The sequence below is a fragment of the Pseudochaenichthys georgianus genome, chromosome 9 (assembly GCF_902827115.2).
Source record: "Pseudochaenichthys georgianus chromosome 9, fPseGeo1.2, whole genome shotgun sequence".
NCBI classification, from domain to species: Eukaryota; Metazoa; Chordata; class Actinopteri; order Perciformes; family Channichthyidae; genus Pseudochaenichthys; species Pseudochaenichthys georgianus.
The window spans coordinates 20,636,854-20,664,576 of NC_047511.1; the positions used below are offsets into that span (position 1 = coordinate 20,636,854).

General features: G+C 38.5%; 3 protein-coding genes across 7 annotated transcripts in view; 1 reads left to right on the forward strand and 2 right to left on the reverse strand.

The window, feature by feature from the left end:
- Positions 1 to 851: 851 nt before the first annotated feature.
- epgn (epithelial mitogen homolog (mouse)) lies at positions 852 to 3,142 on the reverse strand. Its single transcript, XM_034091074.2, has 5 exons — positions 2,985 to 3,142; positions 2,620 to 2,748; positions 1,932 to 2,055; positions 1,655 to 1,807; positions 852 to 1,235 (listed from the first exon to the last, which is right to left on the reverse strand). The coding sequence occupies exons 1-5, from the start codon at positions 3,016 to 3,018 to the stop codon at positions 1,181 to 1,183; spliced, it is 495 nt and encodes a 164-aa protein (XP_033946965.1). The 5' UTR covers positions 3,019 to 3,142; the 3' UTR covers positions 852 to 1,180.
- Positions 3,143 to 3,412: 270 nt separating this feature from the next.
- Positions 3,413 to 27,723, reverse strand: part of mthfd2l (methylenetetrahydrofolate dehydrogenase (NADP+ dependent) 2 like) — a 29,720-nt gene continuing 5,409 nt past the window's right edge. Inside the window, exons 1-9 of one of the 2 annotated variants that reach the window (XM_034091073.1) lie at positions 14,895 to 15,076; positions 13,693 to 13,877; positions 12,829 to 12,951; positions 12,149 to 12,301; positions 10,045 to 10,152; positions 6,837 to 6,929; positions 4,936 to 5,061; positions 3,956 to 4,546; positions 3,425 to 3,444 (exon numbers count right to left, since the gene is read on the reverse strand). In XM_034091073.1, the coding sequence (XP_033946964.1) occupies positions 4,431 to 4,546; positions 4,936 to 5,061; positions 6,837 to 6,929; positions 10,045 to 10,152; positions 12,149 to 12,301; positions 12,829 to 12,951; positions 13,693 to 13,877; positions 14,895 to 15,037 (1,047 nt within the window). In that variant the 5' untranslated portion in view covers positions 15,038 to 15,076 and the 3' untranslated portion in view covers positions 3,425 to 3,444; positions 3,956 to 4,430. Of the gene's footprint in view, positions 3,445 to 3,955; positions 4,547 to 4,935; positions 5,062 to 6,836; positions 6,930 to 10,044; positions 10,153 to 12,148; positions 12,302 to 12,828; positions 12,952 to 13,692; positions 13,878 to 14,894; positions 15,077 to 27,723 lie in introns of those variants that run through there. The other variant, XM_071204354.1, reaches the window with a different exon arrangement.
- Positions 14,826 to 27,723, forward strand: part of slc20a2 (solute carrier family 20 member 2) — a 59,881-nt gene continuing 46,983 nt past the window's right edge. The window contains exon 1 of one of the 4 annotated variants that reach the window (XM_034091070.2): positions 14,826 to 14,844. The gene's annotated coding sequence lies outside the window, so the exon portion shown is untranslated. Of the gene's footprint in view, positions 14,845 to 19,209; positions 19,506 to 19,553; positions 19,654 to 27,723 lie in introns of those variants that run through there. The other 3 variants (XM_034091072.2, XM_034091064.2, XM_034091068.2) reach the window with 3 other exon arrangements.

The window sequence follows — 27,723 nt, forward strand, 5'->3', positions numbered from 1 at the left end:
GAGACTGCACGATACCATTTAGGAAAAGTGCATTTAGCTAGGCTGTCTTTTCATTCAACGCATCCCATCAATGGAATTCAATACCACAATCTATAAGAGAGTCCTCATCCTATTACTCATTCAAGCAGTGTTAAAAAGTAGCTCATTGATAACCAAGTGTCAGCACTGATGTGTGTGTGTATGAGTGCATATTGTGAATGTTTTCTTTATTATTATGACTTGCTCCTTACCTGTATTCAGTGATGTCGTCTATTGTAAATGTGTACTTTTTATTTTTGTATAACAATGTAGTGGTGTTTTCATTCTTGCTTTTAGGATCACCATCATGCGAAGGGACTATCGGTGAAAACTAGCATTTTGGCTAATTCGAGTACATTTATATTTTTAATATGTTGATTAATGTACACTGTCCCTTGTTTTAAAAAAATCAATAAAAAAAATAGTCATTTGCAAAACCCAACCTAATTTGGACTGAAAAAAATATTTGTTGTTTAAATATTTTATTTTGAAGTATTCTAAAAACAACCAACACAAAAAAGACTCTTCTAAAGTTCATCTTTAGATCAATGTGTATTCAAGGGAGTAGTACATGGACCGTAGCAGAAAGCATTTGTAATAGTTGTTCAATGGCTCAATATTTGGCTACCTATATATGGGTATAATGAGTCGAGGGACACTTCCATTTTATATTTCTATATATGTTTATCTTTTATACTCCAAAATGGTAAGTTCAAAAATACTTGTTAAGCTTAAATCTCCATCATCTTAAGTTACACGTTAATAATGGTGTGGGTGTGTGTGTGTGTGTGTGTTAATCCACCTTTTATCCAAAGGAATTTCAGCAACACATACATTTGTTATTTACATTTATTAAAACATTTCAAATGAATGCTATCAATAAATACATTTCTATGTTACAATAAATAATCATATTTGTTCTTCCTGCACCTTTTACAAGACAATGAAGTGATTGATATCTTAACATGTTACAAATAAATAAACAGTTTACTGAAAAGTGGTCATCTTTTTGCACACCAAATGTCCAATAAATGGGGAAAAAAGGTCCATAAAGTCTCTTAATTGTTCGTGAATAATTTACAATGCTGCAGGTTTATGGTTTATAAATAACTGAAAAGATGGTGACGATGAAGAAGACGACAAACAGATGAGCTGGTAGGGTTCACACTGACGACTCAGACGGTGCAGACTTTAGGAGCGGGGCAGATTTTCTACACCTGAAAATAAGAAAGATCTGGATTAGTATACATTTAATTATGCTTGGAAACAATTCAAAACATTTTAAACAAAGTATATAAAGCAATATATAAACTACTGTGGATACACCAATGCTAATCATTTGAAACGTTTTTTAAAAAAAATTATTTAAGGGTTAGGGTTGTAGTGAGGGAGAGACTATTATAATTTGTCAAGAGAAAAAAAAAAAGGTAAATCTGTACAAGAATTTATAAGATAAATGTCAATCTAATCTTATGAATTAAGGGGGAGGGGTTTCAAATGGCAAAAGTTTTATCTAATCTATATTTTTAATAACATAATTTATTTGTATTTCCAATGTTTCGAGGCGTTTACCCCTGATCCTACATTCTCCGATTCTTTAATACCAGTGCATCGTTGTACGGACAGAGATGCTCACCTCTTATGAGCAAAGCAGCAAAAGATGATGGCCAGAACAAAGATGATGAGAATGGCCCCAAAACTGATGGCGATCACCTTCTCTAACTCAGGTAGAGTGTGAGAGGGTGAAATGACGAAGAGGCAGCGTTGCCCGGTGTATGAGAACTTGCAGCTGCAGAACAAAGAGAAAAACATAATGTGAGTGCATTCCAGAGCCAACACGCACCAACATGTGCATGTGGAGGAGAAGCCTATAGGAACCTTTTGTTAAACGTATGTGAGATACAATGTCTTACATGCAGGAGGGCTTGTCGCTGTCTTGGGGTAACATGCACACCCCCCCGTTGGCACAGTAGTTTTCATCTTGACTTTGACATGGTCTTTGCGAGGAGTGTGAGACTGGAGGCTTCTCCATGCTGCCTAGAGAGAGAGAGAGAGAGAGAGAGAGAGACTTAACTATCAATCAATGACCAACATTATAACATAGATTTCTGCATATGTGCCACTAATTAATCACTGTTAGTAAAAGTTTAAAAATCAGTGAGAATAAATATAAATAAAGGCTTGTCTTTCTTGATTTGATTAGTAAAAGAATATTTCTAAGAATAGATTATTACAATTTAGGATTTTAAATCGCTTTTGATTGTTTACCATGTAGCAGGAGGTAGGACCTTAACACAATTATTTATAATTGTATGGGTTAATAAATCAATGGATTTTTCCCTCAAGCAGTTATCTGTCAGCTATTCTTTCCAGGGTTGTTGGGGGGCTAGAACCGATCCCAGTTAATCTTTGGCAATTACGAGTGGCACAATTGGACCACCGTAGCGACTACTGTTCCCCACACATCTTTCTAAATGTTTGCAATTTAAATCTTATATGAAAAAGTTAACAATTTGTGTTCACAAGATATATGTAGAAAGCCGGTAAACCAGTTTTAAAGAGAACAGCTGAGAGACATCTGCCTCCATTGAGGACACTTACTGTTGGGGAGCTGTGTGGTGGGAGAGGAGTTTAATGTAGCAGGTGTTGCTGTGGTCTCCACGGTGACAGTCAGCATTTCACATCGTCCTGCTGTGGCCAGAAGCAGCACTGCCACTGCTGAGAGGAGGGCTGGATACATGGAGGGAAAAAAATGTATTCAGATTTATAATCAAGTTTTGTGTGCTGTCATTCTTATACTCCTTTACTGGTGTGATCACAAATCTATGACAGAATTGTGATTTAAATTGAAATATTGCTATTCTAGTTTCATCACCAAAACACCAAATTGTAATAAAGTTCCTCTGATTAAGGTATCTTATATGAAACATAATGTTATTTAAAACTTGACTAAAGTAGAACCTTACCGTTCTCCAGGTATTTCTGTCTTTGTGTAACCATCTTGTCTTCTGTTGGTGTGACGTCTGATTCTCAGCTCAACTCCCTCTGTGTGATCAGCACAGTTCTCTGAGTTTCCCAACCAACCACTGAACCCGCCAATCAATGAGCCGAAGATTTTTTTTTTTTTTTTAAACGAGGACTCTTTTCTTTATGTGCACCGACTCTGCATGCAGAGGCAAAGCTGGAAATGTTTGATGCTGCTGGTGGGGGCACGTTATTGCCCAGAAGCTCTACTGACGTTTCTTCTTTGGAAGTGTTGAACCAACGCAATCCTTTGGCAGGTTGATAGTTTACTCAAATGCCTTCTTTGCAGGTTTTAGTGGTTGCTTCATTAATTAAGCCTGACAGATGTTGTGAACGCCTCAATATCTTCAAAGCGAAGATTACACAAAGGTTTTCACAAGTAAAATAGCTGGCTATAGCTTCCTGTATGACAGGTGAAGAGAACAAGTATTGATTAGACATAAACCTAAATGGTAAATGTTTTAAAGATGAAGAATTCTTGAAATGCAATATCAGTACCCCTTTTTTAGAGGGTTAATGAGCCATAATTATAACCTTAACTAATGATTAATAAATCACCAGCTAATGTTTTTAGATCAGTCATACGCCATTAATATAAACTTAAGACTTTATGTACTGCATCTCCATATCTCCATAAATATCATTCCTTACAATAGCAAGGAATGTATTGTAACAAATTAACGTAGCTCAGATAGAACAAACACCAATAGATTAAAGCCAGTTGTTTCTAAATGTTCATACCTAATATATAAAGTGCTATACATTTGTATTAACATTACTAAAGTAATTGATTACACCGTATAAACCCTTTCTAAAGGGTGCCTCACTTTACTTATTTCGATGCACAACATTTCTTCTATCAGTAAAATGACTGTGAACCGAAGTAGAAATCATTAGATCTTGTATTTAATACCTCATGTTCACAATGTCTCTGGTTTGATTCCAGGTGAGGATCTGCATGTCAAACTTCTCTTTCTGAAGAGTTCACTCTCCATTAAAGGCAAAATGGCAAAAAAGGGCATCTGTGAATCAGAAAATAAAGACAGAGATTGTAGTACTGGCACTGCATTGTTTTTCATTTAATATTCCTTTTCCAGGGAATCTGGAATGTTCAAAAATGAACCAAAAAAACTTCAGTAGAAAAAATATTAATCTTAAATCTTAAAAAGTGAACACTGAAATAAATAACCCAAATAAATGAACAAATCCAACATATAGTAAGTACATATCAAGTAAGTTTCCCAGCAGGTATGGAGTCTTTAGTTTATGTATTTAAATAAAAGTGTGTTTGATGGTAAAGTGTGTGTAAACCTAAATGAATCAATGTATGCGAATATAGTTGTACACTGTTTGTACTACAGATCATTCAATAAAACAAGTGTGTGTGTTTAATGCATCAGTGCGTTTCTGGCAGCGGTCACAGTGTTCTTCATCAGCATGGCGACGGTCATCGGACCCACGCCTCCGGGAACAGGTGTGATGAAGGCTGCCTTCTCCTTCACTCCTGCAAGGCAAACCAAATGAGTTACTTCCAAGAACCAGAGCTAAGATTAACAGGAATATGTTTAACAACGTATTCAACATTGCTTACAGTAAACCTAACAATACTATTCTTATCTATCACCAGAAGCCTGTGAGGTCATTTCAATTAGCAGTACGGTGGGGAGCCTGGATATTATCAGAGGCACAACAAATAAAACAAAGTGCGAAAATTCTAAATAATAGAAACTGTTGCCTACGTATGATATCTGTCTTAATTGTTAGAAAAAACAGTTTGCTAAACAATTTGGTTTTCTGTCCCCATATGAACAAACCTGATAACAAATTATGTAAAAGTTGCAGCTTTAGTCACCATTTTATGAATAAATTCAACTTAATGTTTGGATCGCTTACCCTCAAAGTCCACGTCACCAACGAGCCGGAGTTTCCCCGTTTTTGGGTCCAGAACGCGGTTTATGCCCACGTCAATGACAGCTGCGCCCTCTTTCACCATATCTGCTGTGATCAGCCTGGGAACACCTGGACACACAGCGACCAACGGGGGGTTAACAGTTACCAGACGCAAGGTGACTTAACTAGATGTTCCAAGAAAATTATGATCATTGCAACATTACATTGTAATGAGAACGTCAGCTAGTGCAACCCATGGACACATCATGCCTCTTGGGGAAAATGAGCTACCCTTATACATTACCCTCATTCCTCCCCCCTCTCTGTGCATTGAACATTCCTGGAGATGGGTTTTGTGGTAATCTATTTTAACACAAATCATTTGATATGCAGTTTGTAAGCAAAGTATCAAAAAAAAGATTTCAGCCCCCCTTCAAGACAAGGACTCACCCTCCTGACCTGACATTCCTATACAAATGTAAATAACCAATGTTGGGACACAGATAAAAGCTGTGCCAGTTTATTCAACAGCAAGTGGATTCCTTTCTGCTGTCATCTCCTTTTAATCACAGGCTCTTTGGGACAAATGACTACTTTATCTTGGACCTGAAAGTCAGCACAGCAGAATAAGACGATACCTCAGCTGACTGTCTAAAAGGAAGGAAATAACTAAACGTTATGTATTTATTTTGGTCACTTTGAAGTTGGCTGCCAGACAGACTGTAATTATAGCTCTTCTGCAATAGCATCATGTCTGAGTCAAATAACAATAAAGTACCAAATGTGAGAATACTCATACTGTATTTAGCATGCGGACATCGCTGGAGCTTATTGACACGCTAATGTAAACCACACCCTGAGTATAATGTCCAATTAAAATAATTAAATCCCAAACGCTCACTCGATTATCAACAATATAAAGTGCATATGAATTTCCCTGCGACATAAAAACAGGTGTCGACAGATATGCTGCAGTACACTTAATCATACAGTGCAGCGTAAATGCAGTCTCTTTTTTCCAAAGGTCCACCCTGACAGTTGGATGAAAAGAAAATAAAGTGCCCTTCCCCGAGAGCTGCTTTTAGTCATCAGGAAACATCCTATTCATTACAAAGGAAGTGCCACACAGCCCCCCCCAAAGGCATATACAGTCACTTAACAGTCTTTCAACAGAAACTCCTGCCCTGCACAGATTGATTGTCTCACATTCTAGCTGCGACCCACACACACAATTGTTAAACAGTTAAATATACAGAAGCTCCAGTGTTGATTATTATGATTTTCACACACACATAATTGCCTGTATGGCAATTCCAACATGTCGAAACCTCTTTTGACACATGTAAAGTTCCCAACCAGACACATTTGAGAGCGTGCAACAACACCCTGTTTTCATTCATATGTTGTTAAGCTTGGATTACCCACATCAAAGGCAACGAGACGGAAAACAACATGAGTAGTTTCACATAGTAGTAACTCACCAAGGTATTTGAAAGTGAAACAGAGATAACGTTATTACTCAGACAAATTAGATTGTGCATGATATAATTCATCCATAACCTAATGTCTGTTCTGTCGTGCTGCTTACAATACAATGGACATGTACAATGGACATGTAAACATAAGAGGAAATCGTTTTGGCAAATCAAAAATACAAGATCAAAAATCGTTGGACAATTCAAATGTGTCTTCACTTTTTGACCGAATAGCCTATTACACATTTGTGTCTTTGATATGAAAGATTGTAAGTCAATATGAAATGACAAATGATTGTGAGTTGCATGATCTTGTGCCATTGATCAACTTGTATCCATATTAGATGTTTAACTTCAGTTGTTAATCTGTAAATGATTAGGAATGTGTGTTAAAGGTGTCATTACAGGGTGTCTTGGCTGTAGATATACCTGCAGCTGCTATTATGATGTCAGCCAGGCAGGTGAGCTCCTTCAGCTGCTCCCTGGGTGTACATCTGTGGGCGATGGTAACCGTGGCATCACCTGAGAGGAAACACACATTTTTGCCTAATTAAATGACCTATTGAGTGCTCAGAGCAGTGACAAATTATATAAAACGTATCTCTTTTTGTGAAGGGTTTTCTTCAGGAACGTTTTGCTTATTAAAGAAACAGTCTCTCAGAAATGTGTGGACGTGACAGTTATCCTGACTAACAATGACATGTTTGTATGGGTTTCCTGAGGCGTGCCTCCAGTCAAATCTGATAACGTCAGAAAAACATATATCACATATGTTCCTGAAGGTTTATCAATATTTCGTAAACCTCACAAGCTTTATTATTTCATTGTAGGTATAATTTAAACATTAAAGAACCTGTTGATGAGTATTTCAGACGCACTACATTTAACCTGAACATATTATGATGAAGACATCTTGGTGATTTGCAGCTACTGCATTTTTACCGTTGTCAGTTTTCACAGGAGAAAAAATGAATACAAATATATGATTGTTTGTAATAGTTGTATGCATAACTTGATCGATGATGCCACTGCACATTCACAGAGAATATTCAGAGAAGCATGCTACAGTATGATGGAAAATAGTCATAGTGTTTACAAGCTTGAAAAGTAAAAGCAACAGCATTTTAAATATGTTTTGGCCAGAAGTGGGAGAAGTACTCATCTTGTACTTGAGTAAAAGTAGAAGTACCAGAGTGTAGGAATATTCTGTTACAAGTCAAAGCCCTGCAATCAAAATGTTACTCAAGTAAAACTAGAAAAGTATAAGCATACAAATATGCTTAAAGTACCAAAAGTACTCATTCTGCAGATTGGTCCATTTCAGAATCATATATATTATATGTTTTGATTATATTTATTGATCATTAAAGTGTTATCACAGCTGGTAAAGGTGCAGCCAGTTTTAATCACTTTGTATACTGCAGGGTAGATTGTAAATGTAATCAAGGTTTTACTAACGTCTGATTTAAGTGAATAATATTTCACATCATAATCCAAATCTGCAAAGTAACTAAAGGTACAAAATAAATGTAGTAGAGTACAAGTACACTATTTACCTCTGAATTGTATTGGAGTAGAAGTACAAAATAGCATACATTTGAAATACTCAAGTAGAGTACAAGTATCTCAAAATTGTAAATTTTAAAATAACAATTTTGAGTAAATGTACTTAGTTACTTCCCACCTCTGATTATGGCTCAGTAGCACAGGATAATTCAAAGATTATTGAAATAGTGTGTACATACTTTATTTAATTTACACAAATGATCGTAGTATGTTTATTATATTAGTATTGGGTATATGACACATAGTCAGAAATTACACAATGAGGAAAGTCAAAATGACGAAAGTAATCCTTATCTCAATCTTAAATATGTGAGGACATCCTGTGTAGTCACAACTGAACTGTGACCAGGAGAAGGTGTGGGGCGGGACGCAGAGGATCGCTCAGAGGGCTTCGAGGAAGATAAGAATGAGAGGCAAGTCACAGCACATCAAACCTGCAGGACACATACCTTATGTGATGCGTGTGTGGGCGTGCGTGTGCGTGTGCGTGTGTGTGTGTGTGTGTGTGTGTGTGTGTGTGTGTGTGTGTGTGTGTGTGTGTGTGTGTGTGTGTGTGTGTGTGTGTGTGTGTGGGTAAGCAAGAGAGTAAAAGAAAACAAAAGGGAACTGTACCCTAAATGTCAATGCACTCACTTATTAAAACTCAGTTAAACCTGAGGCTCTGTAACTGCGTCATCGTGTGATGCTGCACATTTAGTTGGCCTCGTCTTTCTAGGAATAGAAGGTTCAAAGGGACGCTGGAAACGTACTGTGTAAAAGCTTTAAAGAATAAAAATGCAAATGTGTTTAAAAGCTCAATAGGTTGTCTTTAATGTAAGAGTTCCCTTTCATTCTTAATACATCTGATTGATTACATACAGTTCGACCACAGATAAGATAATAACATGTTTAATTCAAATGCTTTTTTACTACTTCCATGTTTGCTGTTCCTCTTTACTGTTCAAAACTCAACAAAGGGAAATACAAATGAGGATAGCGTCATGTATCAGAAACATTACATACCCCAGCTGGTTGAGATCAGCGTGGTCTAAGATCTTACACTTTCACCAGCTAAGCAACCTAAATGAATGACTGGGCCCTCAAAGTTATGGACAGCGGGGACTGCAGCTTTGTTTCTGCATGTCTAATGACCTTTATGTCTGATAAATATATCTTCAGAACTGTTACAGGATGTGTATTTTGTAAATTGTGTAATCTTTTTAATTTTTGTATCTTTAATATTTTTTTATGCATGTTTCTTAGTTAACATTAAGCTGTATTTGGCTCTTTTCTGCTGTAACAAATGTAAATGTCCCCTCTGTGGGACGAATAAAGGTATTCTGATTCTGAAAGGTGCGGTGTGCAAAGATTGCTTTTAGGGGGCCCACTCCTTTGATTTATAAGACAACGCCAGGTAAGACAACTTCAATCAATCTTCCCTGACATCTGTAAATTACACATAATGTTACACATTGTGTTTGAATGTTATTGAGTTATTTACACCTTTTGAGCGGTAATAATGCTACACTTTGACAGCTCAAACAGATGTTGCTTCATCTAAAAAGCAAATTAAATGCAATACCTTTCCAAATCCTCTCCGTCCTTCCTACACCCTTATAAGGACACTTTATCCGTCTGCCAAAAGTCTCGCCCTGTGAGTACTCTTACTTCACCTGGATCTTTCCCATTTGAACTCCTCCCGCAGGATGTGCCTCAGCATTTATTATTTGCTTAAATAAAATCCACTTTTTGTCAGTCACTTCCTGATGACAACAACGTCAAATACCTTTCAGGGAAAGCCAACATGGTGCAATATAATATGCATACAAAGAGAAGCACTCAAATCATTTTACAATGCATTGATGACTCACAGACAAAGTTAAAACACACACACACACACACACACACACACACACACACACACACACACACACACACACACACACACACACACACACACACACACACACACACACACACACACACACACACACACACACACACACACACACACACACACACACACACACACACACACACACACACACACACACACACACACACACACACACACACACACACACACACTTACCCCCGGGGCGTTCATGCCTGCGATCAGTGTGCAGCAGCATTGCGATAGGCATTCCAACATTTTTGGAGCGACCCGCAACCAGCACATTCTTCCCCACTGTCTCAATACCTGCAGAAACACATTTATCAGGAAAGTGAATTTTTGATAATGAATTAGGATTGATTCAGTCATTTGAAATAAAGGTAACCTTAAGTGTGCAAGAGGCAATAAAATAATTATTGGCACAAAATACTGAACTTCAATAAAAACATCCAGGGAGCCCGGGGCGGAAATTCACCTTCAATGATCAAACAGGCGTGCGGGGGGGCCAATGTTTCGGCTGCACCACAGCCTGGCACCACAAAGTCGCGTCAGTAACAATTACTACATCTATTTTCAGCCGACACCAGAGATGTTCAAATGATTGATAGAGGGAGGACAGATATGCATGCATTAGACGGTATTTAAGTTGGTTCACAAAGGCTATACTGAATATATGAATGTTGTCCAGTCGTGTCGTCAGTTGACAAACACGCAGCTATAGAAAAAAAAGGAATTTATGGAAGTAGGAATGAAATTGTATTATTTATGTAGATTTTCAGTTTAGTTCTTTAATTTGTGCATGTGTTCTCTTTCTAGAATGTATCCCAACTTCCCCATCAATATGCATAAGGGCCCTTTCTCTTTGGTCTACATAAGATTGCTTAAAGATGATCGAATTCCATAAGAAGATTCATACACATACATTATTTGTTTCTAAATGCTATCTCAACATTCTTTCCGGCCCAAAATCCAAGTGTGTCGATGAAGCGCAGAGAGCGAAAAATAACCCTTCACCTTCTCCTCCTCAATACATGTTTTAAGGGGCAGCAGAAAAAGCATTCTTTAACCCTGTCTGGTATGGGAATTGCAAAAATCCCTGATAGCTGGTAGAGAAAACAGCCTGCAGGGTCTCTGTCACCTACAAACATGGCACTTATCATCAATCATCATACACATTGCATAAAAAACAAAAACAAACAGTCAAACATCGCCAAGGACCCTCCACATGCTCTCACATACGCTGGCTTTCTAAACTTCTACTGACAGACTATAAAACTCAGCAGCCAGGCCTCTCAGCCACAACAGTAACCTAAACTGCACAAATCACCTTTTAAATTAAGGTTCAGCTCTGCTCTGCTTATAATTGATCAACAACCCTCTAGTTGGTTTGGTAAAGCAACATAGGAATACTGTAGCCAATGGCAGCCAATGTTATCATACTGAAATGTTCTTTGTATTTCAAAGTACAGTCAGACTCTAAATCCTCATGTGGAATGAAAATGTCCTCACTGATAAACTATTGTCTTTGTGTCAGTTTACAAATATTAAATTAAACCAGCTTGTTGTTTGAAGGGTGATGGGCTTATTTCAAACTATTGCCAATTCATTCACAACGTTTTTTTTCCTTTTGGAGATTTTGAACAATATATTTTGTATTTCATTAGAAGTGGTTGGAGTAATTTGTAAAAAAAAAAAAAAAAGATCCAATACATGTTCATACTTATCTACATTTTGCACCAGAGCATAATACTTATTGTATTGTCCAAATATTTACATCTTTACTTGGTCAAGAAGCTGACTATGTTATCAAGTGCATTTACCAATGGACAGATTTGAAGTACAGGTGGGGGAAATTATGGTTGGTCGCCATCTAGTGGGATGTGAAAACACAGGATGATGTATTCACACCTCCCTTTGCCTCCAGAGTTTACTTTGGAATTAATCAAACATGTGCTAAGGTTTGATTAGCAGAATATGAGTAAGATGAGGAGTCAAGTAAAACCAATAGGGCTAACAATGCAAGAAGCTCTTTGGGAGGAAAGTCATTTACTAAATGTTGCTTCAATATCATAGTTTAATGATTGAGACATAAGAAAAAAAGGTTGAACTAAATGCAACCTTGCTGTTGAACTTTGTTAAACTTACATTTATTTAGAGAATTATTGCTCATTACAGAATTTTTTGTTTGCAGCAAAGTAAAAAAAGACAAACACAAAAACACAATTGAAAGCACTACAAATAAAAGCATTACAAATAAAGTTGGAGAATGAGTAATGGAGCTGAAGAGGTTTTAGTGGTATACCTGCTCTTTTGATAATCTCCCACACGGCTGCAGGTGTTGCAGGCACCATGGATCTCTGGTCCAGACACAGCTTACCAATATTCACAATATGGAAGCCATCCACATCCTTCTCTGGAGCGATGGCATTACAAACTGCTCGCTCATTGATGTGCTCTAGAGGGGGGAAGGACGAGAGATTTTTAATTATTTATTTTATTGGGACTATGTGCTTTTTTTGGGGAAATATTCAGATTCATCACAGCCCAAAAAGCAAAGGTCCAAATAATGGAACTAATGATGTCTGAATCCACACAGGTTTGCTGTCTCATCCATGCTAACTCACTATCACTCTTACTCGAACACTTGCACAGAGCCAACTCTAGTGTAAAGATTAATAACGTCAACATGTCAGTTGTTAGAAAGGCCTATCAGGGTAAAGTAAGGTCATTCAAAGGCAAGCAACTCTTCTAATTAACATCATCATCATTATTGTCAAGGCAAGTGGGAGAAAAAAAACCTATATTTTTCTACAATGGAAATATATTTATTTAACTAAAGCCATCGAAGTCTATTTGCAAATAACTTCCACATGTGTCTAAAAGGAAATAACCATACAGACACAATCACTGCAAATTGGACTGTACAGACTTATCGGTTTAACTTTGATGTCAGTGAGAGGCAGCTGTGGGGCCTGTGTTTACCGGGAAGTGGCAGCTGCACCAACAGGCCGCTGACCCTCCAGTCCCGGTTCATCTTGTCAATCAGCTCCAGCAACTCCTCCTGGGACACCGAGCTGGGCCGCACCACGGTGTCACTGGAAATACCTGGAGAGCACAAACACATTATACACACTCCGTGGCTGTGGTCAAAAAGTCAAAAATGTACTGTTACTAAACCTAGTTGGATTATGTCATGAGGTCATGGAGAGATTCATAGGGAATTAGGAGAGATAAACCGCTGTGTTAAGACAATCTGACTGCACTGTGCGACGGCTGATATTTTTCTGAAATTGTATTCATGATGACGCATACAACATTTTAAAATTGACTATTTCATCTAGTAAGGATTCCTGTCCAAGAGCGAAATTAAACCTCTAAAGAATAATTAATTTAATTGTATCAATAGTTTATAGGACATCAGTGACAGTGGAATGGTAAGTTGTTCCTGCAAGGATTTGTGGGGCAGCATCATCTCTTTTCCTTCGGTAAGGGATGGTTTAGTGTACCCTATGCTAAAGGAGATAAGAAAAGAGCATTAAAGCACTTTTCCTTTGCTTTTAAAGACTCAAACCAGCCCTTATTATGGCTGCCACTAAGGAACTTGCAGATCTTTTCACACAGCTAAAACCTTACTGCAGCAGCCCATGTTCAAAGATTGCCAGCATGGTAGTTTGCAGTTGTGTGACTTTACGCATTACAATGATTTTAATTTCGAAAAGTGTTTATCCATGTGTAGCTATATGTTCATGCATGCCTATGAAATGTGATGTGCAATATGTAATGTTTCTTGACCTGCATGATACACATTATGCATAAAGTGTTCAGGAATACATGCAATGCTCATACCCAGGATACTGGCTGCCCGGGTCTTGTTCTTAACATATGTACGACTGGCGGGGTCGTCTCCCACCAACACCACTCCTAGATGGGGTCTCATGTTGCCCTGAGCGACCAGCTCTTCCACATCACGCTGTATTTCTCTGTGGAGCTGACGGGCCAACTCCGTCCCCGAAATCACCACAGCAGCATGCCTGGGAGGAACATCATACAAACATGAATTAATGAGCAGCCTTTAACACATCACAGAACATCTATAATATGATTCCTTATGAAGCTGTTACATTTAGTCAATTAATCAGTAAGTCAGAGTATTATACATTTTATCAGCAAGACTTCTGATGAACGATTAATCAAAGTTGTGGTCCTTAAAAGATGAATGCTATTGGCTCCTCAGACTTTTCATCTAGAACCACCATGAGTTTAATATGGTTTAAAGTAAATTAATTGGATGAATTCATTTGAACTTTATTTATTTCCTTCTAACGATGCATTGCATACCCTTTTGTAATCCCTAAATGTTTAACATTGGTTTATGAATGAATAAACGTTCCAGTCAGTAGCAGTTGTGTAGGCTAGTATTACTTACTTAGTACATTGTAAACGTTTTTTTCACCAGGCTAAGCTAATGACCATTTCAGAGCACTGGAGATAGAAACGTTTAATGTTATGCTTCTAATTGGTTTTACAGGATTTAAAAAAGAAAAGAAAAACGGTTTGACCAACGGTAACAGTAAAGTAGGTAACCATAGTAACGGATTAACAAAACGGTTCTCTTATCATCTTACTATAGTTAACTTATGATTCTGTTTTAGTATTAATTATTGCAGAAAAGAGACATAAGTGTTAAGCCTAATTACTGCGGATACGTGGCAAGGTCCTTAATGGTTGATTCCCATTGACTGCAGTAAACCGTCCTCCAGCACCACACATGATGCTTAGCGGTGTTACGTTAAGCTAACCACATCCAGGAAAGTAGCGTTATGTTGGCAATACCTGACACATTTAGTGCCATATTTGGTTTAATTCAGACCTGGATTTGACATTAAGCCTGCCCCCTCTACCGTGAAAGGTGAAACCTGCTGTCAATCACCATCCTCCGACATGTGACCGGTACACACGCCTTCACCGGTGCTGAAACATAGCTCATCCCTCCGCAAGGTAATTAAATGATACAAAAACAGCGGTGTTTTAAACTGAGTGACATTTACCTCGTTGCAGAGTGCTGAAGATGTCTCCTTTGACTCTCGCATTTTCTGTGCATCCGCAGTTTGGCCCTGCAGCAGTTATGTTGTAACGTTAACGGGGTACAAATCCTGAAGGAGGAGCGTAGCGGTGAAACAGAGGCCGCCATGTTTGTGTGTGTGTCGTGGAGCGTGTGTACGTACGCGTGTGTGCATGCGTGCGCGAGAGGGAGAAGGGGGGGGGGGGCAGGGCAGTATGTGGACTGTATAGCTGATGACTGAATGAAGGCTGAGCGTTATGAGGAAGAGGGATTGTACCAATGAAAGAGTGTTTGTCAGTATAACAATGGAGTAGTTTGCCCCTTATTTGAGGTATACGAATGTTGACATTCTTTCTGATATTCATACCACTGTCATCTAGGCCTATGCTTGCCATTCATCTTAATTTCACATGAACACAGGGAAACTAAAGGCATCTAAAGTTGACAAAATCCATTGAACAGCATCCCTAGAGCTTATCTAACACATAGGCCTACCCATTGCAATTTAATTGTGGTATGTTTTTAGAAAGGATAATTTATTATCAGTATGCAACACAGAATTGCACAACAATACGCTATTATTAATTAATTAGGCCACACTTGAAAAACATCACAAAACAGAAAAACAAAAACAGCTGTGCTTTCCTGAAGTGCATTGTGGAATTTGCAACATGGAGGAAGGTAAGTAGACAAAAACAATAGTACATTCTGTTTGCAGATAATCTCTTTATACCAGAGTCCTGCATCCTGTCTGGCAAGTTGTGAATGGCATTTAGTCTATGACTTATTTCTGATTTGGTTTCCAGATTCATAGCCTCATAGCCATTGAAATATTACTGTAGAGTAGTAACCAAAAATAAAAAGCAGTCAGGGGCACACATCCTCTTTGCCACAAGAGGGCAGCAGATATTTGGGGCCTTAACTTAATGTGTAAGGTCCATCCTAAAGTCAAATGTATCATTTCTGAAATTCAAGTAAAAATAAGCAGCGCTGAAAATAAGCATCAAGTAGGTTGCTATGAAGAATAAAAAGACTATTATTATTATATCTTATAACTTGCTGGTTTAACCAACACAAAAATAGGGACATAGTAGACAATAAGGGCAAGAAGATATGTCACTTACACACACCTTTCTGCTACAAGTTACATTCACATATAACTATGAGAAAGGTGCTCGCTGGGTGCACAAAGCCCATGAATTTGACCCTTGGCACTGGAATTTATATCTAACATACTTCATGTCATTGTTTAGTTTTTAAAAATATTTATTAAGACCACAATCTTATCCCTACCCTGAAAAACAAGTGTTAGTTGTAAATAAACACTATAATAATGAGGTAAACTACAGGGATGTGGTTTTGGTACACTTGACTTCACATACACATATTACCAAAAACCACATATGTCTACACAAAATATTTGATCACATGAAATTCAGTTTTACATGATATGTGAAGGCAAATGTCCGTAAAAACTGCCTCTTATGTGATATATACGCTACTCTATATTGGTGGCTGTGTGAGCTCACAAACTAACATCAACCAGATTGATTTACAGTCACCAGTGTAATGGAGATATGTACGAAATGTAACACTATGGTAAGGACTACACTCTCTAGCTCACAGTACAGTGGGTTATGTAAATAGTTCCAGCATATTGATGGTAAAATGTTAAACAACAGAGTATCTGTAAAAGGCATAAAGGCCTGCGAAAAGAAGAAAACGTATAACTTTATCATACTTATAATTCAAATTTAAGCATTCAAAGGTTCTAACAAAAAAACATCATCATCATTGACATTAAAGCAAGTTGTTGATTGGAGGAAGCCATAAAGATTATCGTACAAATGGCACTGTTAGAATAAAGGTTTGTTTGAGTGGTGGGAGTGTATTTGGAAAATGTGGTAAACACTGTACCCAGCAGGCTTGCCCGTATACAAGACTTATACAGAATGTTCTCATTATTCCTTGTGACAAAAGCTAAGCTGCAGTTTACTTAATTGATGGCTTTTACTGTTTGCCAATACATGGGTTGATTGCGTAAAGTACACCAAATGCTCCTGAAAACGTAGTAACATGCATGCAAATTGCTGCAAAACATCAGTAGATGTAGAATTTTCCAATCTAATTGTTGTTTATTATAGCAACACAGACCTGGAGTAACCAGACCTCCTGTAATGGTCTGAGCAGCATGGTCTGAGAAGACTCCAGGAAAGAAGAACAAAGAGCATCAATTTCCTGTAACTGTGATGAAACTGTGATATTTGTTGTGTGACTGTTAAAAAGCAGACAGTACATCTGAGGTACAAGATGTTGACAAGTAGTGGTTTAACAAGTGCTGCTGTCAAAAGTTCCTAACTCAGTTGCTACAACTGAATGAAGTAAATAAATCGAATGTTCTGTTTTAACTTGGATTATTGAATTTTAAAAAAATTGAAACTTCGGTGAGAAGACGACATACAGTATATGACATAAGAATCAGCCATTGAGATGATCCTTGGTATAGTTAACAAGTATAACCTTGATCTTAAAAATATAAAAACATAAATTAATATGTATATATATATATATTGTAAATACTATTGGGCCACTCAATGGTAACAGATTCTTTCTCTCCCTGTACCCTCGTCTACAAATAATGTATATCATTTTAAAATAGGCCTTGCTGTGTAATGAGTACTTTTACTTTTGGTAGGTTAGGCTATATTTTGATGCTGATACAAATGTATATTTGTCTAAGTATATTTTCAAATGCAGGACTTGTACTTTGGCTGTGTACTTCTGCACCAAAGTATTGCTACTTTTACCTAAGTGCTCTGATATTCAAATACAGTATGTGTGAATATGTGTGAATATCTCTTAGTTTACTTTTACAAATATCTGAATACTTCTCTACTTTTGGTGATGCTTCATCTGAGGTTGGAAAACTTTAATACACTACTATACCCAATTTAAAAAAAAAAAAAAAATAAAAAAAAAAAAAAAAAATGCAATGAAGTAACGCAATCATTTCTGGACTGCTACATCTCTAATTGAAATGAGCAATATGCCTGTAATTGATGACAATGTTGCACAATTATTAAAAAACATTTCCCGTCATTGTCAAGATTAGTATGACTCACCCATGATGTTTGTGTGTTTTGTGTTAGGATGGGAACTCGAGGCTATATGAACATATTTCTAAATGTTTGTAAACCCAATAAATCATGAATACATATTCCTATGTTATCCTGGGGGTGAGAATGAAAAAGTCATGAGATTTTCACAAGATTATGATGGAGACTTACTGGATTTGGCAGTGTATGTAGAGATTGGCCAACAGGCTAAATACTTTTGGTTTTTGTTTTGCAATATGTTAAGGCTGTGAACTTGTGTCGGTTGAGAAAGTGTAAATGGCTGTGTGAGGTCCACTGTGGAATAATAAGGCAGGGAGAGCTAGACGTGGGTGAGTGAGTGAGAGTAAGTTGTAAATTGTAAGTTGTTCCACCCAAACACTGGCTGAAAGGAGCAAGTCATTTCTCTACAAGCATTTACACAACTGAAAAGGGAAATTATTTTTCAGACCACAAACAGTGCTCCTATACATAGTTATACATTTTCAAAAAGTAGCCTATTTTTTTATTCAAACTGTTAGGAAAAAACATTCCCATCGACCGAGTGATCACAATGTTCGCACGAAAACCGCATTTACCTCCGAGGCATAGATTACAAGGTCAGGGGAGATAACCGAGCTTTTCCACCACAAAGACTTACGAAGACGAGATGGATTCCTTCATGGGCACGTCTCAACCATAAAAAAAATCCACACTAAAAACAGCTGGGGAGGGAACAGCTCAATGTGTTTTCTTTTAACGAGATGTGAAGGTATACTCAGTTGCTGTGCTATGTTTCTTGTTGTCATGTGTGTTTGGAGGAAATGCATTAATATATATTTATTTTATTTATAAATTAAATACAATGTGAGAATTATTATAATAAGTACATTCAATCATATCTTCTTAAACCATTCATCTATACATAATTAAATTGAAGTAGAATGATCATTTTGTTTGATTGTATTTATTTCCAATTTCCACACTTAGTCTTAATTATGCAATAATTCTCAAAACACATTAATGGTATTAAGTGTATATTCCTCTGCCCCTACATGGTGTCACCCTGCCCTCAACAGATTGACCACACACACACACACACACACACACACACACACACACACACACACACACACACACACACACACACACACACACACACACACACACACACACACACACACACACACACACACACACACACACTCTCTCTCTCACTCCCCCCTCCTTCATCCCATAGCTGTCATCCAGAGCACTGTTGAGACGACGGCTCAATCCCTAAACGCACGGATGAGAGCAGCAGGCGACATTCAGGGCAACATGGTCGCATGACTCGTCCGAGCCGAGGGCAACCATTCCGGGGGGACGGCTCCACTGCTGGAATCTTTGACATTTCCGACGCTACCCACGGAGAGCGCGGTTCTGGGAAAATACAGTCAGATATAGAGGCGTGGAGGCGAAGAGGGACGGCACATTTCCCCCCCTTGCGGTGTCCTATTTCGTTGGTAAGTACATTTTGTCTGGCAAAAAAAGCGCTGCCCATGTGTCTTTCCCCTTCGACGGGGTTTCAAGCATTTTTTTGCCACTTTCCTCGCGCGTTTCTTTGTGGTGAGACCGTGAGGGGCTGCATTTAACGGAGGAGGAACGGGCCTGGTAAGTGAGAACACAGCGTAAAATAGGAAATGCCTGTGTATTTAAATAGGATGCAGCTCATAGCCACGCAGTCTGAACACTTGTACTCATGTAGCGTTGACTGGCAGCATTGTAAATGTTGCATTGCATTTTGTGTTGGCGTGCGCGTGATATTGTTGCCACTGCTTGCACGCAACTACAACAAGTGAATGGAGCTGCTACACGTGTGTGACTCTACATCCGATATAGTATCACAATAGCAACACTACAGATGTACTCTCGTGTGGTCTACACCGGTCTGCGCCGGTCTGCGCCAGTGCGGGAAACTAGAAAAACGAGCACTTTGCTCAGAGCTTGGCTTTTAGCCTGCATCTAATCACTTCGCTGTTAATCACGCGAGTTTATTTCACTCAGTTGAGCTTTCCGTGCACCGAGCAGCCACTGTTTGACGACAAGGCGGGTCGACAACTGGGCATGCGCAATGTGCACTCACTGCCACTACCGCCCCAAATAATCAAGAAGTTATAGAACTAGGCTAGCCTATGCCAAACATCTCAGAAGTGCCTCGGGTCACTTCACTGAGTTTCGAGCTTTTGTTGTAACGTTATTTGTGTTCTAGTTGGATATTTAACCGTGGATGATCTTATTGTGTTAGTAGGCAGCCAGCCACAAAACGCACATTGATGCAAAACCTGATATGCACCTACAGATATGTATCTGGCTTGGTAAGCAAGACAATTATCGGGACAGTCCAGAGAGTATAGTCTGTTCCTCCAACTGGTTGGGAACGTCTTTTTTAGTTTGACACCATGACATAACATTATTTTTCAACAAGAAAATTCACTTAAAATTGAGATTCTAGATGTTTTCTTGTCACTTTACAAGAACTATCCTGTTAAATGCTTTTCCTTTGATGACCCAGCAAAGACAACCAATATAACATATAATACAATATAACATGCATGAAAGAAAGACATTTCATTTGTAAGGAAAACATGAAATTAAAAAGTACTGCATGCAAAAAAAGGCCCATTCTGGACCTTATACTGCATTAATGTTTAAGCAGTCGTTTACTATTTTAGATGTTGGAAACAAATACAGCAATTCTCTTTACAAGAAGAAGCATAAAGCAGAATACAACAGAAATACATAAAATGTGTACATAAGTACAGTACCGATGTGTTTTAGAATGACTACACCAGTGTTTGCTATAGCTTGCATGATAGCTTGCACTTTGTTGTTACATGTCCCTGTTATTCTGTTCACTCCCTTTTTATTTTCAACAATATGTAAAATGCAATGTTCATATAATTTTGGTTATATTTTACAAACCCCCGACACTAAACCTAAATCTTATCTTATGGCCTAATGGAAGTCACGCAGCCAGAATGGAGTTTGTAAGTTAATGATTAATGTGCATATTACGATAAGAAAGAGTGAGGAAGAAGTAAAAGAATGCTGGGGTCTGCCACTCCTTGCTCACATGTTTTTCTTTTAGTTGTTGTTCTCTCATAAAAGCTTTGCTGAGAAAATGTAACATCACAGCAGGGCCTCGTAAACAAGAGGAACACTGATTGCTGTGTCTTGTCTAGCCATAAAGATTATTCAAAAAGATATGAACCCTTTCGTGATCAGATAGGCTGATTAATACTTTCCTGTTTTTTCACACCTTATATGCTTGATGTGAACAAACACGTGCACAGCCAGGGGTTCTGTTGACCAGCTCCAATGATGGGGACCATGACAACAGCCTCTCTCATTCTAAAAAAACATACCTATCTATCCATCAAAAAGTAATAATGCATGGCACTTAAAATGAATTAACAGCTGCTTAAACTCTTCACTTATGTTTATAACTTATATACACTTTTTGTAGTACTCTTAAAAATGATTTGTTAAATGTTATTGCATACAATTTAAACTGCTGTTTCATCAGATTTGAAGCAATCTGATGAAACATTTCCGATTAACTTGTTAAAGTGTTGCTGCAGTGATGCTGTCTGCTTTGGCAGAGAGGAACAAACAATAATACCATTGTTGCCCTACTTTGGACTTAAGTCTTATTTTTTCTATCCCCACCTTGAGAATTAGGTGGTTTCTCATAAAAGTTGGGGGCACATTCAAGTTATATTTTGACTGCATACTTTGACCTGAGGCCTATACTACGAATCTAGTTCAACATATCCTGGATATGTTTTGAGTTATTCGGTTGACTTAATCCAAAACAAAGCCGCTCTCGCTAAACTGTCCTACAACGCTGGCTATCAACTCGTTCCGTCAAGCCAGCCGTGTCCTATCTAGTGACAGCGCAGCGTCATACTTCCTGAATGAAAAGTCAACTATAATATTAGTCAAATATGAAGAAGTTAAACTTTAAACATCCATGACTTAAACACTTTATCCAGGATCAAAGCCACATAGCTGCACCTGCAAGGTGAATACAGCTGGTAAAAGAAAAAGTGTTTGAATGTGTACATTAACAGGTTTATGATATGACTGCCCCGTCTAAAACACGAGTGGATCTGACTTTAATTACATTTGTCTCTAGTGTTTCGTCAACTGCTTAAAATAATACTTCTGCATACAGTATGTGACACTGTAAGTGTTGCACGGCCAGATACGGCTCAAGAAGCTGACTCAGATAAGGAGATATGTGATATGAATGATAATGGCACACATCGACGTCTGCACTCACAGTGACTGTAGGCTACGTAATGTTACTTTGATCCGGTTACTTATGTTGTGGCAGATATTTAAGTAAGCTTTCTTAACGCTAATGTTATAATAGTCAGATTGCTCTGAAGATGGAGGTGATATTCTATTCATTTTCACATTCACACAGTCGGTGATTTGAACTGCAACGGCAGTTTAAACTGTATTTCCTTTATCCTGTAATATCACTTGATCGCTTTAAACTCTGCACACTGTTGTTATCAGCTGTTCCACCATGGTTTCTACCTCAACCTGTAATAGATGTATCCTTATTGAAACGGTTACATTCAATGCAAAATAAAATCAATGTGCAGGCTTACGTGAACACTGTTCTACATGAACAATATGGGCAGTTTATACATTAAATAAATCAACAGTAGGCTATAGTGGCGATATGCTCCAAGCAAAAGCGATTCGCCATTAAAGCAAAGAAGAAGAAGAACTCCGCACAGTTGATCTCTTATCCTGGAACCTATCCTGCTCCGGCGCAGGATAGCCGTTCAGAATAAGTTATCTAGCCCGCTAAAAAGTGAACCAGCTTCGTAGGACCGGAAATCCCAGAAGTTAGCTTGCTAAACGAACATCTTGATTCGTAGTATAGGCGCCTGGTCCGGAGCAGGTTAGGTTCCAGGATAAGAGATCAACTCAGTGAAAGCACCGCCTGCTGACCAATCAGAGCTCAGTGTGCGGAGTTTAAAGCGATCAAGTCATATTACAGGAGAAAGGAAATACAGTTTAAACTGCCTTTGCAGGAAAGACGGCCGGCAAAAATCACTGACTGTGTGAACGTGAACATTAATAGAATATCACCTCCCATCTTCAGAGCAATCTGACTATTATAACATTAGCTTTAAGAAAGCTTACTTAAATATCTGCCACAACAAAAGTAACCGGATCAAAGTGACATTATGTACAGTCCGCGGCACTGTGAGTGCAGACGTCGAATTGCCCCATTATCATTCATATCATATCACATCATAATGTACAGTGGCGTTTCTATATGTACAAAAGTGGTGGGGCACAACAAACTTAGATGTCTATATATAAGCTTCTGCAGTGAGGTTCATGGCTGGTGAGGCACTGGCACTGACTCTTCAGGTTTACAAATATTATATTTTGACCTAAATCAAAATATAATATTATTTTCAAAAGCCTCTTTAGTCTGATGCTTCAATTAATTTTAAACAGAAGGATACCCAAAAAATGTAATTTTATCATTTAAATATTGAATTGTTCTCTCTTAGTAAGATCCCATTATCAATAACATTGTGGTCTTACCTTGACTTGAAGATGAAGTCCATTTGCCTATCCTTCTGGACAAAAATCTCTATTACTTTTTTGTAAAAGTCCTCCTTATCTTCTTGTAGTTTAAAAAGTCTATCATACATCTAAATGATGGATCTATGATTAGAAAATTATAAAAGTAGGGTAGACATGTTGATATTATCCGGCTGAACAAAACTTACATTTATCTAACAGCTACGTTTCCCACATATCTTATTTTGAGCTATTTTCTAAAATCCCATGGAGAAATCTCATTGCTTTTTTGTGGAGGGAAGCCATGCGCAGCTTACTTCCGGGTTTTAGGACGCGTCTCTCTCCTCCTCTTCAGCTGCTCTTCACACACCACACTTTTCGCGGCACATGTACTTACAGCCAATCAGCTCTGAATTATGTGAGATGACGTATGGTGGGGATGGCAGCTCTATGCCCCTATGGTCATTATTTTTTGCCACACATTAAATAGGAAAATACTCATGCATGCACAGTGCAGTTTTTTACAGTCACCGTTCACTTAGACAGTGAGAGGGAGGGGCATGATCGGGTTTTGTCCCACATGGCTCTAAATAGCTCAATAGGCACACACTGTAGACACTAATTAGAAGAACACAGACTAAAACAGCAATGTATAGACAAATCAGATGATTAAACATGATCTTAAAATATATTTTATACGTCTTCGTATTTGTCTAATATTATAGTTGACTTTTCATTCAGGAAGTACGACGCGCTGAGCTGTCAGTAGGCTTGTCCATGTTTGTGATTGGTCGAATGCTCCCGATACCACCCCTGTCATGTGAACGCGCACCTAACTAGATAGGGCAAAGCTGGGTTTAGTTAACGAGTTGATAACCAGCGTCGTAGGACCACTTAGCGAGTGCGCGTTTGGTTTGGATTAGGTAAACCGGGTAACTCAAACATATCCAGGTTATGTTGAACCGGCTTCATCGTACAGGCCTCTGCTTTTTGTGAGGTTAATCCTTCTGGGGAAAAAAAACAATTGAGGCAGAGTGATTCACACTAAATTGGCAGTTCCTTGACGACAGGGTGCAGCCCCAGCTTAGACCACACCGTCAACAGAGACCTTCTTTTATGCTCAACCATAACGCCAAATGCTTCATAACACAGAGCAGTGCATATTTAACCTGCAGATAAGTCAGACAGCTTTAGCATGTGTTTTGGAAGTTCTGTGTTGAAGCTGGTTGTCAGTGGAGGAAGGGAGGTATGTGTACATTGTGTAATGTTTTCATGTTCAACACTATTCTGCGAGAGCAGAGTCAGACCAGTTTTTAGCGAGGTGTGCCATGCTTTCAGTACATTGGCATTTTAGTTTCTAAGAATTTTATACCATTTTAACTCCACCTTTTGTTCCAGGTCAATGTTAAATCACTTCAGGCCTCTTGCTCCTTGACAAGAATTTCGTCCATGAGTGTGCAGCTCACACCACATTACTTCACAGCCTGCTTCGCTCTGGTGTGCCTTTTATCAAATACTTTATATGCCATGTTTTCTGTATTTGACAAACGGTACGACAACATTGATCTATTGGGATTCGTGAGTTGCAGATCGGAAGCTATATCTTTATAATCAGGGAAATCCTTGGTAAGAAATCCCACACAAAAAATGACAATGTATGCTCTTTCTGGATTCTGAAGTATTAGCATCTTATCTTAAATTTATCTTGGATACATTTTCTGACATAGTTGGCAATGGCTATTTCTAAGACCAGTGCTGATGTCAGATGGACACACTTGGACATGGAGACTGTTTTTAATTCCCCCTGCTTGCACTGCAACTTCTTGTTTCTTATCATCTGATTTATCGGTCTAGCTCCAGCTTTGATCTGTTTGTCAGAAAAACAGATCTCTGTTTTGTTGACATTTTGAGGGATAGCCATAGGAACGGCAGTGTCGGGCAGTCCCTCACTAAGGTTCAGACGAAAATATCTCCCCAATTATCGGATGGATTAAGATGACATTTTGTACAGACTTGCATGATCCCCAGAGGATGAATCTTAATAACTTTGATGATCCCCTGACTTTTCCATTAGCAGACTTGTGTTTGGTCTTATGCCTACCTCAGACTGGCCTCTCAAGTTGAATACTGTGAGTGCCTGTTGGTTCAAATGCCGTTCAGGGGACTGCTATATTTTATCCTGAAAAAGAGAGTGCTGCTAGTTAGATCTGCATTAGTTTTCCCATTGTTTTCCTGCTCTATCACCACTATCAACACATTTGTGGTTTTGAGTGAAATATCTCTTATTGTCGCATTGTAGGAAAATAGTTTATTATCTAATACCTGCTAAACCAATGACATCCCTACCATCGTCAGTTATAGTTTGTGTTTATTACTTAAAGGCAAATGTTAGCATGCTAACCTAAGACTTGTTAGCATTTACCTCATAGGATCATTATGCCTTCATACAATCTCACAGAGTTGACCGCATGGCTGTAGACATTTAGATAACATGATAAGCTGAATAATAAATAGGTAATTTAAAGATTAATTAATATCTGATTACTCCACAACTGTCGTAACATGAAAGCTGCTAGCACAACTGATTGATGATTATTTTATATTGTATGTTTTTTATAAGTAAAGTTGGGTTCAGCATTTTAAAGGGATTTCGCATTTTTAAGCAGACATAACCTTGGAGTTACCTGAGTCATGAGAAAAACAATGTATGGGAAATGCAGTCGGTTATGGTTCCCATGACGGTAGGGCCCCGTGCAGGTCGGTCCTTCTGCCAGTGGGTGTGTCCGTCTCTCTGTGGGCGGAAAGACAGTTGGCACCGGGCTGGCAGTGTCACAGGCGGAGAACAGTCTGTCTCTCTGATCGCGGCCCACCTCGCCCTCAGAGCACAATCACACTGTTATGTCTGAGCCATGCTTCGCCATGAAAACATCGCGTGATAGCAAGGAAAGTGTGTGGATCTTCAATGTGTGTGTGTTTGTGTACATGCTTGTTAGAGTATTGCTTAATCCATGCTTTTGGATTAAGCAATCCAAACTGGTTGATCATGTGTTGATAACGTTTTAAAAGGTTTGCATGCAATGATTGTCGTTGTTTAAGCAAAATGTCACTTTTAAAGAAGCTTACATTTCAGCACTGCTTCAGGGCCAGGGTACCGTAAAAGCTTGGTAAAAGAATCAAGAGCATTTCAGCTCTTAATGAGATGACTTTAAAACCACAGCTTCAGTTTTGTCCAAGTATTTAGACAGAACCAAGTTGCCTAAATGCATGAAATACTTAGGGCTGCGTTTATACACTTAGATATTTGTGGTTTTCTACACCATATATGTATGCTGGTTTCAGGGAACTCTTGTCTAGTGTCAATCTTACAACCAAAAGCAATGCTGGCATCCCATAATGCTCCTCTATTCTACTATTACCACTGTCACGTAGGCCTGCATTCTTCTTTGACCAAAAAGTGATCCCTAATAGCTCATAATGCTTCAAATCTTTACCGACATGCCTTTGCAGAATGAGTGTGGTATTTTTCTTGCTGTCAAATATCAGCATTTACAGTTAGCTTAGACTCTGTTATTTAATTGCGCTGGCAGTCATATTCTTCCTAGCAGCTTTCCCATCTTGTTTGCCTTGAAGCAAGAGACCTTACTTTAATTTTGAAAGAAGATCTATTTTTTTCTTTAGTTAAAGCCTTCTTAAAGATATCTAGATCCTTTCCTGAAACTCATAGGATCCTGCATGTAAATAATTAACCATGTATTACCCATCTAGCCTGTGACTGCCTATGCTAGTTGCATTGTTAACCTGAACTGTTGTGTGTTTTTGGCCGAGTTCGTCCTCTCCACTGGGGCCATGAGAGCCCTGTTGTAGAGTTTCTGGTGGCCTTCTGTAAGCGGCAGGGTCTGTATCAAAGCGCTGTCACACAGAGCGTCTCTTGTTTGGGTGCTGGCCTGGTGTTAACTATGCTAATGACAGGCTTACTGCTGAACTGTGAGGCATTGTGCTTTTTAGTTATGGAAGGTAGAATGAACATTATTTTCCTTTTCTTCTCACTCATTCGTTCAGAAGCACCCAGGACTTGCTTGACTTAAATGAGTCATGACTTTGCCACCAAGGCCTTGGGTCAGT

Coding starts and splice junctions, on each gene's coding strand:
- epgn (XM_034091074.2), bottom strand. CDS start 3,018: ATGGTTACACAAAGACAGAAATACCTGGAGAACG. Junction 1,808..1,931: donor AGCGACAAGCCCTCCTGCAT/GTAAGACATTGT, acceptor TTTGTTCTGCAG/CTGCAAGTTCTCATACACCG. Junction 1,236..1,654: donor TGCTGCTTTGCTCATAAGAG/GTGAGCATCTCT, acceptor TCTTATTTTCAG/GTGTAGAAAATCTGCCCCGC.